This window comes from Varanus komodoensis, unplaced genomic scaffold, assembly GCF_004798865.1.
Source record: "Varanus komodoensis strain SLA01 unplaced genomic scaffold, ASM479886v1 scaffold1, whole genome shotgun sequence".
NCBI classification, from domain to species: domain Eukaryota; kingdom Metazoa; phylum Chordata; class Lepidosauria; order Squamata; family Varanidae; genus Varanus; species Varanus komodoensis.
The window spans coordinates 53,725,878-53,740,084 of record NW_025335268.1 but is presented as its reverse complement, the minus strand read 5'-3'; the positions used below and the strand labels follow the sequence as shown (position 1 = coordinate 53,740,084).

The 14,207-nt window shown below is 40.1% G+C and overlaps 1 protein-coding gene across 1 annotated transcript in view; it reads left to right on the top strand.

The window, feature by feature from the left end:
* LOC123018320 (nephrocan-like) overlaps positions 1–14,192 on the top strand; it is a 20,428-nt gene extending 6,236 nt beyond the window's left edge. Inside the window, exons 3-5 of the mRNA XM_044420313.1 lie at positions 4,794–4,941; positions 10,764–11,662; positions 12,798–14,192. Of these exons, the coding sequence (XP_044276248.1) occupies positions 4,794–4,941; positions 10,764–11,662; positions 12,798–13,245 (1,495 nt within the window). The 3' untranslated portion in view covers positions 13,246–14,192. The remainder of the gene's footprint in view (positions 1–4,793; positions 4,942–10,763; positions 11,663–12,797) is intronic.
* The last annotated feature ends 15 nt before the right edge of the window (positions 14,193–14,207 follow it).

Sequence of the window (14,207 nt, the reverse complement as noted above, 5' to 3'; positions counted from 1 at the left end):
CTCTCTGCACAGCAAACATAATCACTAAATATCTGAGCTAGAGAAAAAATGCATTTCCCCTAATCAAAATAGTTACATTTTGAGTGTTTGAAATAACTCCAGAAAGTGGAGTCTCAGAGGAAGACAGCACAAAAGAAACATATTTCTCATATAACGTCATGCAAAAATTCAAATTAAAGCAGTCCCCGATGGCAAGTTTACAATTAAATTGTACGTAAAAGCCCTGAATAGCACAGAAAGCCCTGCTCAATTGTGTTGTCAATTAGAAGAGACACGTTATAAGCCATGCACTGTTGTCTTAAAATAGCTCAGCTTCTAAGACTTAGCTTTGTTTATATACAGAATGTATAGGCTTACTTAACCTGGTACCCTGCAGATGTGTTGGATTACAACTCCCATCATCCTCAGCTGCATGGCCTCTGGTTAGGAATTCTGGGAGTTGTAATCAAAAACATGTACTCAGATCACAATGCTGTGTAATAGAAAAATGTGCTTTCTTTCTGCCTCGTGCCAACAACTGTGATTACAAATAGACAACTGGAAGCATTTTTGCTTCATCCTTGAAAGAACAGTTGTTTTGTTGGTACAGATTCCTACTCTCCACCTCTGTGGTGTGTACTAAAAGGTTTAAAAACAGCAAAACAGGCTCACCAGATCTCTATTCAATAGCAAGCTGCATGGGTTCCAGAGACAGAAAATACAATATTGCTGGCACTGGAGGGAGCTAAAGTGTAACAGTCCAACACTCTATGTGTGTATTCAGAATAAGTCCTACCATGTTTAAGTATGCAATTAAGATTGCAGCTTTAAACAGATTGGTCAAAGGCTTTGCAAATTCTGGACTGGCCCCTATTCATTTGCAGGCTGCTAGAAGGACAGCCTAGTTCCTTTGGACAGTTCCTTTACTTTGGGAAGCAGCAGCTTCCTTTGAATTTTTGGAATGGCTTTGTGTATAAAAGGGTGCAACATTTGCTCTTGATAAGATAACAAATGTCTTTTCGTGAGAAGGTATAAGTTGAAATAGCACAACAAACATTCCTCGTGTAATAAAGATTTTTATCACTGACAGGTGCAGTTTACTCAAATACCAGAATCCAAGGACAAATCCCTGTTTGACTTTTTCTAAGGGCATGGTATCCCCCATACCCCACTAAAAAAAAGTTTCAAATACTGGGCATTTATTTAATCCACCTATGTTCTGTCGTTCCAGTTAAATTGCCCAAGATGTTTTGCATTATAATTGTGGTATAGAACTACTTCTTGGGACATCTTACATCTTATATTTAACAAAAAATCCATAAAGCAACCCAAAATCTTAGACCAAAAAAACAAAAACAAAAACCAGAAATAAAATTAATGGTGAACCCAAACCAGGAAAGTGCAAAACTATACACTGGTCCTTAAGGTGAAGCAGAACAGGAGCAGTACTATAATGGATGGATTTAAGATGCAATGAACTGGAAATCTGAGGGAAAGTATTCATAGATTCACTGTGGGTAGAAAGGTTTAAGGCTGTGGTACAGACCCACAGCAAGGCAGATGGGGAAGGCCCATCCATGCACATCACAGCCAATCAGAGAGAGCACTGGACTGGCCAATAGCCCGCCTCTTACAAGAACTAGCCAGCTCTTTGAACCCATCCCTCTCCTCCCTGCTCTTTTGCACCACAGGACCACTCAGCTTAGCAGTATCACAGCAGCCTTCATTTCTCTTCATCCCAGGTTGGCTGGTTTATACACCCTAGCAGTGGTGCAGTGGCACCCATCCCACTGGGGCACCTGAGAATCTTGCCTTCCCAAAGCCCAGTAAATCTGAGTGAGCAGAGAGAGACGTTTGCAAGGCTGCAAGAACCTACCTGGGATAAGTGGTGAGCTGCTCCACAGAAGAACAGATGGAAGAACCTGGATTACTGATGTTCATTATGCTTTGTGCCCTATGGGGCAGCTCATGCTGGACCTTGGGACCAAAGTCCAGAGCCCCACAACCCGGGAGTGCTCTTCCAAGTAATCACCCAGAGAGTGGCATGGGATGAGGGTCTCGGTGTAGCAGAAGCAAACCCCACTTGATTGCAGTAGTCATGATGATGAACTGAAGATTTAAGTGAACCTAAAATATCTTCCTTTCAGTGTTGGCAAACATTCGAACAAGTCAGGCCTGTGGAAGCACTTGTAAAGCCTGGGGAGGGGCGTGAGGTGATGATTATGGTGGTGAAGAAGAGGAAGAATTGGATAAATGTCAGTTGTGTGCTTGGCAACTGAAGTAATATGTATTATGTAGGGGATTTTATACAACCAGAATGTCTAGTATTACCTAGTTGCTGCTGTTGCCGTTATTACATTGCATCTCTATCTTGCCTTTTTTCCTCTTGCAAGGAACACAAGGCAGCTCACATGCTCTGCCTCTTCTCCTTTTTATCCTCACAATAATCCTGTGAGGTAGGTCAGGCTGAGATAAAGTGACTAACCCTAAGTCACCCAATGAGCTTCACGGTCAAAGAGGGACTGGAACCCAGTTCTAAGCTCTAAACCACCATGCCACACCAGCTTTCAATACACAGCAGTTGGAACATATGGTCCCTGAATGGGGGCTTCCAGTGGGTTTTTGTACGGGAGGGAGAGAGAAGAGGGAATGGTGCCACATAGGGGCGGCTGCCGTGACTAAGCTGTAGGGTCTTCCAAAGCTTGATATAAGGACCAAAAACATTTGGGAGGCTAGATTAAGCACTCGAGTAGACAAGTTTCTGGATAAAGAAAAGTCACTAAAGATGGTGAGGTCCTATGGCAGACTCTGAAGAGTTCTAGGAGAATCTTTTTAAATGGATGAGAAAATTGCAAGAGTTTTTATGTAAGTAAATGGAAAGGAAAATGTGACTGCAATAGAATGGATTTTGGGGCCATGGCTGACAGGGCAGTGTCAGTGAAAAAGGAAAACTCACGTTGGGGAATTACTAAGGTAGGGATCATCATAATGGCTTTATATTAGAATTAGCATAGTGTAATGATTAGAATATTAGACTGGGGACACTTGAGTTCTAGTCCCCACTTCCCATGAAGCTCACTGGGTGACTTTGGGCCAATCAGTGATTTTTAGCACAACCTACCTCACAGGGTTGTTGTGATGGTAAAATAGAGAGGCAGAAGAAGATCACATATGCCCCCTGAGCACCTTGGAGAAAAATGCAGGCTATAAATGTAACAAATTAATAAATATAAATAGCAACCGCCTCTATATCCATATCTACATTTATGTACTAATTAAAAACCAATGGATTATATATATATATATATATATATATATATATATATATATATCGATTTATATCCTGCCTTTTTCCTACAAAGGGCTCAAGGCAGCTTACATCATTCTCCTTCTCCACAACAACAACCCTGTGAGGTAGGTTGGGCTGAGAGTCTGTGACTCATCACCCAGTTGGCTCCATGGCCAAGCGGGGACTTAAACCCAGATCACCTGAGTCCCAGTCCCATGCTCTTAACCACTATGCCATATATTTTACTATGCTATGGTATTTTATAAAGTTTTGTTTTGTGAACTGCCCAGACAGCTTTGGCTGATAATGTGTATACAAATGTAATAAATGTTTAAAATACTTTTAGGCTGCCTAAAAACACTGAAACACTGCAAAAGATATTTAAGAAGGAAATTAAAGTGATGAAGAGGCTGGAGCATCTCCCCTATGGGAAAAGATAAAAATGCTTCAGGATAACTATTTTATAGAGTAACACACCAGACTTGGGTGGTACGTACCCACCAGACGGCTGAGAAATAAGAGGGCAGTTTCAGTATACTTGGGAGGTTTGTAGAAATACTTTTTTTTAAAAGCAAAAGATAACTCGATAAGAATTAAGCACTGAAGAAGGAGAAGGAGCATCCATTTGGAAAGAATTGCAGGGGGCAGGATGGGCAAGGAAGGAAAGAATGGAATAACATGGAGGAAGGCAATGCCGGCCGGCCATCCTCCTGAATAGCAAGAACTCAGCCAGGAGGTAAGGATATACTACAACACTGTGCAGGTCCCATTTTATACAGTTATTATTACAAAAAAGCAGATATTAGTAAGGTCCACTTACTTCAGTGGGGCTTCCTCCCAGATAAGTGGATATAGAATCGCAGCCTCAGAACTTAGCGGGTGGGAGTGGGGGATCTCTAAGTAACAGCTTTCTGCACCAGACTGTATCATGCATGTATCATTCTTTTAGACCAATGATAAGTATTACTGAAATGTGTAAAAAACAAAAATCAGAAACCACTTTTTCAGCAAAACAAACTCTTCTAGAGCATGTGAGTAGAGGGGGATGAAAGTGGTGCTTCAGAGTCTTTTTTCCTAGTGCTTTTTTAAATGCAGGGTTGTTGAAAATCTAAATATTTTATAGCCTACTATAAAATAGCTCTTTATCTTTTCTCTCGACACATTCTGTGGTGTCATATTTGACCAAACTAGGAAACTACAGATAGTAGACGTGTTTGCAGACTAGATGTCGGGCAATAAATAAGATCAATTTCCCAAGCCAGCCAAAATAAAGATTCCTTATCATTGTTTAAACCTTTTGCTCTTTGTGATACCTGCTAATATTTTAACCCAAGGAAGTTAAGATACTGTCTTTTCTGCCCACCCACCCACCATAGAAGACACGGCTGTATTTATTTTTTTATCAGTTGTTACGTTATAAAAGAGCACATGGCACCTAAATTCATGCCATGGATCACAATTGCTTGGTACTATTCGGGAAGATGCAGCTGTTTTACACTATGCTCGTTTTGTTTCATCTTTGCAGGGCTGTAACTCCAGTGTGTCCACGAAAATGCAGCTGTGACCTAGCTCACTCAAGTGTGCACTGCTTCAGAGTAGGAGAAGTGCCTAAAGAGATTGCTTCTTCTATCCACAGAATCCACATCACTCACAGCAAGATCAAAAAACTCCAGGTAGGTTGCAATTATCATCAAGTAGGCTATATTTTCAGTGAGGTAGGCCAGATGAAAAAGAGAACAGGGCTATTACACATTTGATTGCTGTACAGAAGAGATAATTTTGGCAGGGAAAGCTTTGTTGTTAAAAGGGGAACGCCTTCTGCAGAAATCTCTGCTCTACACAATTCTTAAAAGATCAGGAGACCCGTTGTATGCATCTGGTCATGTCAAGGCTGCAGCTTTATGCATCCATGTGTGGGAAACCCAGTTCAAGTTTGCTTCTGAGAATTTAAAATGCATGAAAGAAGAACATACTCTCTGTACTTGATCCATCTGAAAACCACAATGGTTTTTCAAGTTTTACAGAACTCTCCCTCACCTCTCATTTTGAACAAAAAAGAAGGGTAGAGGAGGAAAAGTATGTGGAGGGGGGCCAATGAGAGTGGGGAATTGTGGTGGTGGAAGACAGGGTAGAACCTAGCTTGAAGACACATGATCCACATGTATGGCCTGATACTATGTGCACTAATGTGGAAATAAGCTCCACAGTCTTAAGCAACACGAGGCATATTGTTGTGTGTAGTTTCCTCTTTTTCAAAATTGAGAGTTGTCAGGCAAAAGCATGGAGATGCAATTGAATAAATCTTTTCTCATGCTTGCTACTCTTTTTGTGGACTGGATTCTACGCACACACTCACACTCACAATGATAAAGTAGAAATAATATGCTGTAACATGTCTTTCACTGTACATTGTCCTACTGTTAGTCCATTTAAGCCAGAAATGGTGAAATCCACAGACATATTTACAATTATCCTCTAGCCCTTCCATTTAGAGTCATTATTTAATCTGTTTATCTATAGATTTATAGATAGTATATGTACAGTGTTTTACTGGTTGTTTACTAATATAGGCAATGGAAAACTATTCCCTTTAGAGGGCAAAATATGGAAGTCAGATGTAAGTTATGAAAAGTTTGGTTGTTGAGAGTACAGGCATGCCAATCCCCTATACCTTGCCCCGGATCCAGCTAAACTTAGTTGATGCCTACAGAGCAATCCTACATGTGACTTCATCTCATTGAGTTCAAGTTGTACCCTGACTCACAGCTATAGCTGAAAGTTGCTTTTGGGTGCAAGGAAGAAAAACCCAAGTTCCATTGAAATCAAAAGATCTTTTCCTTTAAATATTTGCACGTAGCCCACTGACTTAAATATGTGAGACTAAGTCCAGCAGCACTGTGCACTAAAATGCAAATCAACATAAATCCAGTTTTGGATTAATTGCACTGTGGCTCAGATTATGTGGCTTCTAAAACTTCTATAGGCATTTCTGTACTCTGGGTACAATTTTCAGAGTTTTTAAATAAACTGGATTTCTATAAGCTCCCAATGGCATATCTATTTTCCATTAGCTCATAAGAAATAAATTCAGTTGATTTGAGCATGTATAAAGGAAACATTCACTGTACAAATTCATTGTATTGGTGCTGGTGATTTCCTGTGATAGGGTTGCCAAATGGCTAGGAAAAGCATTGCTGGGCTTGCTCTTGTGCATTTAATAGGTTTTGATATGCAAGTCAAGCTTTTCATCACAGTGAAGTATTACCACCTGCTAGTTGCAGGTAGCAGATCAAAATACGTTTAGAGGAGCAACTTCATTGTATGGCCAATTTGCTGGGCTTCACTTGTGTTTGTATTTGTTTACTACAAACCTCTATATGATGTAGTTCAGCATTTTATTACAGCATTTTTTGGATTTTGACTACACCACAGCAAGCAGTTTCTCAGTTGCAGTCTTTAATTAATTGTACAGTCTGATTTTAAATATATTTGTTCAGGAGTTCTACTGATATCAAGGTGAGTTACCCTCTACTGAGTGGGTGTAGAGTTTCAGCCATAACTGTTCCTTTAAATTAAATAAAAGATGAAAGAAATGGTTTTGGAGCAATATACAGAATTCCTGAAGTAACCTCTGCCATCATAGAAGAGTAATGCCTTTGTGGGGAGGAAGTGGGGTGCTATCATGTTGGATTAAAGAGGGTACCAGCCTGTACTGAGCCAGACTGTATAAGGGCTAGACTCTGGAACATAGGAATTAATAAAAGAGAGCCAGTAAAGTGAAGTGGTTAGAATGTTGGGTTGGGGCTTAGATAATCCCAAGTTTTCCTCCCACTTGGCCTTAAGCTCACTTAGTAACTGTGAACTAGTCACTGCCCTTAGGTCTAACCTACCTCATAAGTTTGCTGTTATGAATAAAAATAGACTGAAGGAAGACTATGTAAACTGCCTTGGGTTTCTTGAAAGAGGAAAATGTGGGTTTAACATGTAATAATAAGCATGTATGGTATGACCCATCTATATCAGAAGTACCTCCTACAGCTATAGGTGTAGGAAGGCCTCTTGGAACAGAGGTGTGATACTTAGACAGGGCTGAGCCCTAGGATGTCTCAGTGCTTACCTGGCATTTGCATTTGTTCCTTCAGATCAGCTATAGGCAAAGTTTGCTGCTTCAAATGCTGTGGCTCTTCCAGCAGCTGCAGCCCTAGTGGCCAGTGGTGATGAGTATTTGAATCCAACAACATCTGGGGGGACACGGTTGCCCATCTCCGCCTCAATGCATCAGGATAATATGTTGCCATGCACCCCCTTCCCGCTTCTCCCTTGCTCTACCTTTCTTGCTTACCTCTTGCAGCAAAACAAGAGTTCCACACCCAAAGCAAATTGGCAGGAACAAGAACAGATAAGATGGAGCAAGAGGAAGAAGACAGATTTGCCATGGGTTGCATATTGTCCCCACATATCCACTTCATTTATTTCCATTAAATTATATTGCTAGTTAGGCAAGGGCTCCCAAAGCAGTCTATATTTACAGTGTAGTTCAATTCACCTCTCCTTAGAAGTAAATCCCACTGAATTCAGCAGAACCTACTCCAATAAAAATAAGCATGAGATTAAAACTCTGAAGTCTTTAAGAATAGGCAGGATTTCTGCATGAAAAAGAGAAACCTGCTGAGTTTTTTATTTTAGAAATTAAACTTTGCTCATTCTATTTAGGGACTTTGAGGGCAAAACTCCACTACCTTTTAGCTCATTAAACAAATATTAGTTGCTTTTTGGTTCTCTGTTTTGCACAAGCTACACACACTCTAAGTGCAAGATCTATGAATGCTGCTATCCATGATTAAGAGTTGTCACACCACCACAGATGTTGAGCTTGCTCACAGGGTTTAATAAGAAGCCATAGCTGATCAGCCCCACTTCCACCCCCATTCTTTGTATCTCTGGGATATCTGGGGACAGGCCTTTAGACTGCAGCCAAAACTGATTTGAGTAGTCATAATATATGAGCCAGACCAGTAACTTTTCTTTTACAAACAAGTCTCTGTTTGCTCATTAGTGTAAAATATACCCTCAGTTTTGGGGGCAGGAAAAGTAGTATTTACATGTCATGGCTGGAAAGAAAAATGATGGTTCTTTATCAATGTAATTGACTATTCTGTCAAATCCTGATCTGACTGCAGTGGTAACACAAATTTGTCAAAGTCTTATTGTTCTTGTCAAGATCAATAAGACCTTGTTCCATCTACTGAAAACATATATGAGATTTGCCCTTAATAACTGTGAGGCAAGGTGATGCTGATCTTTTATTCTGCCAATTACAAAAGTGGGAAAATGTCCCTGAAATCAGTGATTAATTGCACAGTCCTTAGGTAGGTGTAATCAGAACTAAGTCCCAATGGTTCAGTAGAGTATTTCAGTAGAGTAGGTTAGTACATATAAGATCACAGTCCCATTGATCTTTGTATATGGTTACACTTTGTTTAACCATATACAAAGTGTTCCAGGATATCTTTGACCCATCTTCTAGAATGGAACTAGCTCCATCCCTACACTTGTTAGCCAGCTCAATTCTTTGCTGTTACTGAGGGCACAGACTGTTTTGATCTCAGTACTTGTAAGTCTTCAAAATCAGAGCCTTGTGGACATGCAATGCAGAGCAGAGGTCATCTTCACCTCCCTGCATCTTCTGCTGTGCTGAAAAACTAGCTAAGACACTTTAGATCAGGTGGAAAGGAGGCTGGAGCACTCTCAGGATACCTTGTATCCTGCCAGCCTCCTTGCTCTTCTCCCCTTCTGCACCCAAAATGCCTCTCCCCCCCCCCCCCCCACTTACTCAACTCTGCTTTTTTAGCCTTGGAAAAGCAGCTGGTGCTATTCTTTCAATACTGGCTGTAAGACAAAGAGGAGGATCAGAGCGCGGATCCTGAACTCCATGGTCAGAACTTGGTTTTTGACCTCATCTAGGAATCTAAAGTATCTAGCAGTTCCCCTTACTTGCTATCTAAGAGGGCCATGGGATCATTGATAGGCATGTCTTATGTTTTTGCACTAAGCCTTCTAGATCAGTGAACACAAGGTAATGGATATTAAGTTACAAATGAAATCTGCAACTAGCAGGTATTCCATGTTTCATGGATTAATTCTTTGCCATGCTTATAACTCAATTTAGTGTTTAGTCTTTTAGGGTTTTCTTCATCATTCAAATCCTTTTTCAAAAAAGAAAGTTGTATTCACCAGCTTCCATGTAATCAAACAGATACAAATGCAGGGGACTGTTTCCGGTACTGCTGCTGCACTGCTTCTGCTTTTATTGCGTGAGCTGGATCTACCTCCAGCACAATGGTAAATAGGCACGTCTGAAGGCAGCCCTGGAAACCAGTGGAAGCATTTGTTACTGGAATGGGACTGGTTGGTAGAACACCTTTCGGTGAGTTCTGCTGACCTGCCCCATTCTGGAAACAACCTTCGGCAACCTCCCTTCTTCCAAGGTCCACAATCTGTGTATAGACACCATTGGCCCATATTTGCAAATTGCCCATGATAAGCCTGCAATCAGATCCTACCCCCAGATCCTACTGTTTTAGTAAAGGGCTTACTGATAGTCTAAAAAACCAACAAGACATTGAAACAACAATTTATGAAGCCAATAATAAGCAAATATATTAGGCATGTTCATTGGCCTATCTGCTGTTTCATGAATAATACTCCATGTGCATGTTGAATTCTATATGTTCCTCATATTGATTCTAAAGAGAAGGAAGTCACTTTTCCTTTAGATGGGCCTTTGAGCCTGTCTAGACACAGTGCAGTACCAGAGGTGCTCGGATGCTGCTGGAGAAGCCGTAAGATTGTGCTTCTCCACTCCCTGCCCACCAGGATGTCCAATTTTCTGTATTTCCATAGCCATATTTGTAACCTCAGAAAGCAGCTGGTCTGATTCTTTCTGGGGTAGCTGCAGGGTAGCAAGCTATTGAACTAAAAGTTTTTTTCTTGAGGCCATAGCGGTGCTTATGACCTCAGGCATGGGGGGTCTGCACAATCCTATGTTCTCTGGGCTTATTCTAAATTAGTTTACTCCTGAGTAAGCATGTGTGACTAATTAGGATGCACGTCTGCAATCTTGCCCACTCATTCTTTAATATGTCCCACTGTGCTTAGTAAAATTTATTCCTATGTAACAACACAGTCCTATTTTCATCTTGAAGTAAATTGCATTGTTTTAAATGGCATTTATTTCAGTCATGCCTAGGACTGTGTTTTGTATATTCCATGCTAAGCCTCTAGAGAGCTCCAGTTCACCATGGAACATGCACTAAACCCAGTTTGGCTGGATTATATTCCTGGCTTGAAACTCGTACATAATTCCCATTCATGGTAATGGCATCTGAATGGATGGTGTTCCTGATTATGTCCATCCTATGGGTGTGGAAATTAGGTTAACTTTTACTGAATGTGTTTTGCCAAAAATAATTTGGCCTTGGGTTTTGTCCCTTAGATTGCTGATGTTCACAGAATGTCTGTCCTTGAAGAATTTATCTTGACTTGCAGTGGGACAGAATCGGTAGAGACCAACACTTTCAAAACTTTGGATGCTCTGAGAACCCTGGAACTCTGGAAAAATAAACTAAGGCGCATACCCACCTCACTCCCAGGAAACCTTGAAGTACTGAAACTTGGGAACAATTTGATAAGTGTTCTTCATGAATCTGATTTTGAGGGCTTAAGGAAATTAAGGGTACTTGATATCCAAAGCAATCTGGTCATAACTCTTTCATTTAGTACTTTTTCTGTCCTTAGCAGTTTACAGAGTTTGACATTAGATGGAAATAATATGGAATCTGTGTCCAGACCATTTCATCTTCCCAATCTAAAGTATCTTAGCATGGAGAATAATAAGCTGCAATCTTTTTCAGGAAGTTTTTTCACATTTTTTCACAATTTGCTATTTCTCAATTTAAATGGCAATTTATTGACAAACATTCCCGATCTGCCTAATTCTTTATTGTCATTGAAGTTAAACAGAAACCAACTAAAAATGCTAAAATTTGAAGACATGAAACAACTGGCAAACTTGTCAGAACTTTGCTTGTCTGAAAATCAGCTTTCATCAGTGGATGGCATGCAGTTTCTTTCCAGCTTAACTAGGTTGGAATTGTCTGGGAACAAACTCCAAATAATTCCAATTGGATTACCTGCCACACTACAGAAAATTGATTGCAGTAATAACTTAATTGAGATAATTAAAGTACAAGAATTTCAGGATCTACAGGGCCTCAAGCATTTGTTCCTTGATAACAATATGGTTACCACATTTGAAGATGGGGCACTTGAGAAATGCACACTTCTGTCCAATCTAGCACTGGAAAAAAATCAACTTACTTCTATTCCATTAAGGTAAGTAACTAAACTTAAGGTGACACAACTTAAGACAGAACTGGGTAGTGGAGGGGATTAAAGTAAACATTTATATTTCATGGACAAAATACTTTTACCTTATGTTGCAAGACTTAGAACCTAAGGGGGGAAGGAATAGGACAACTGCGGTGTACTCCCCTTCTTTGAGTCTAGAAAATTCTACTGCAAAATAATTAAATGGTTGGGATCCCTGCTAGCCAGTGTGGTATAGTGGCCATTGTTGGACTATGACTCAAGTGGGCAACTTTGTGGCCCTCTAGATGTTTTGGCTTACAGGTCGCCCGCATCAGACAGACTACTTCTAGCACTATGGATCAGAAAGACAACATTTATATATTAAAGATATATCCTGCCTTTTTTTAAATAACTTTTAAATATCATTCTGCATCTCTCCATCAACAACCCTGTGAGGTAGGTTGCAATTCTGCCATTTGCTCCTCTGCTTTTCAGGAAGGAAAATAGATGGAAGAAACAGTGGAAAATTGGCAGAATTACAGATGGAAGACAAAATTGTCATTATAAAATTCCATGAATGAGGCAAAGCAATTGTATGATAAAAGCCTCATCTGGAAGTACACCTGGGTCAAATTTCCATCAGCTATGAAGCTCATGGGGTGACCTTAAGAAAGTGACTATGTCTTGGCTTATGCTACCACAGAGGCTTGCTTTGAGGATAAAGGAAAGGGTGGCTGGAATGGTGTATGATGCATCTGGATCCTTGAATTGTGAGTGCCATATAAATACCATAATTGATATTTATTCAGAATCCACAAACATGTAATATATTTCAGCCTAGTGGCTGAACTGCTACCTTAAGTGTTTGATTTCTAAAAACCAACAATAGTGCCAGGACTTAAGGCTTTGTGGAAACCAATCCGTACTAAACCACCATGTTCTACAGAGGAGTTCTGACTGAAATTACACCCTACTGTGGTTTGGTCTGTGTGCAAGCTGTAGATCTAACTGGGTGGCATTAGCTGGGGGACAAATTAGTATTTCTCATCCTAATAACAGGGTTATTAGTAGGAAGAGATAAGTACTGCAAAGTACTTGAAATGCTTGAAGATGCTATAAACATAATAATGTGAATATATAATTTTCTTTTTTACTTGAGACTCCCGCATACACTAGCTAGACTGGATCTGAAAGGAAACAGCATACGAAGAATTGAAGAACAAGAACTGACAAACTTAATGCACCTGCAGGTTTTAAATCTACGGAACAACAAGATATCCACCCTAAATTACAGCCTCTTGAAATATTTGCCTCGTCTCAGGTACCTCTATCTGGATGGCAACCCATGGAATTGCACCTGTGATCTCCTCAGAACCAGAAGGGTGCTTATGGCCAAAGGAACAGATGTCAAAGGAGGACAGTGCAGCTCACCAGCAGAAAGCCAGGGTGAGAGCTGGATGTCTTCCAAAAGGATCCTACATTTGTGTGTACATAACAGTGCATATTCAGTTGAAGAGGGGAAGGAAATTGGAAAGAAGACCAATGCTGATGATCTCTCTAATCCCAGAGTAAACATGGATGATTATTATGATTATGAAATAGATTAAGCACATGCTTCCAATAAACTTCTATGGGTACCTTTCCTAGAATTTGGGTTAATTCAGCCCTCTCTAAGGCAGCACAGTCATTTTTCTTTCAGAGCACAATCCTAATTATGTTTAGATGGAAAAAAATTATAAATTTTACAACTTGTGCCCTTGGTCGACAAAATTCAATGCATGTCACTTTTGAACCTAGCGAAACCATTAGGCTTTGCAAAGCACATCTAAAACTGATCTTGTAATACTAGATTTAGAGGACTGGGCTGTAAAAATCTCCCTTTTTCACTGCTTAGGATGGGATGCATCTAATCCTATATTCATTCCCACATTTCTAGACAAGTCACATGTATTTTCTTACTGATAGCAATGAACTGTATACAAACAAGATACAGAATTAGTAGCCGAAAGGGTGGGTAGGTAGGTAAAATGGTATTATTTTTGAAATGAGATGGCATTTTGTTAGAAGGCAGTTTGCTATGAATATGAGATATGGGGAAAACACGATGCAAATATATAGAAATTAGTGCATAAATATTTTTTCCTCAAGTTTGTGTGTTGTCATTTTTTCAGTGCCCATTCCCTGCTGGTGAAAGTAACAATGCTCTATAGAACCTTTATAGGCTGCAATGAATAAATTGACAAACCACTCCATTGGTGGGTACACTGTGTGAATAGTTAATTAACTATAAACTCACGGGTGTTCCAGGAGGATAACAATAAAATCGAAATCCAAAATAAAATGTACATATAGTATTAAAGAATTAAATTTCACGATAGAACACTAAAAGGACAATCCTACGCCTGTGGCTGAGGCGTACTAGGAGTTATAGGTGTTTGTTCAGTCTAAACATGCATAGGATTGCACCCTTTTGAAAGCACCTAATTGAAAGCAATTTGTGCGACCTTAAAAAAGTAAGAGGCGAAGCCAGAGCGCCTGCGACAGCTTCTCGCACGTCCCGCCACTACAC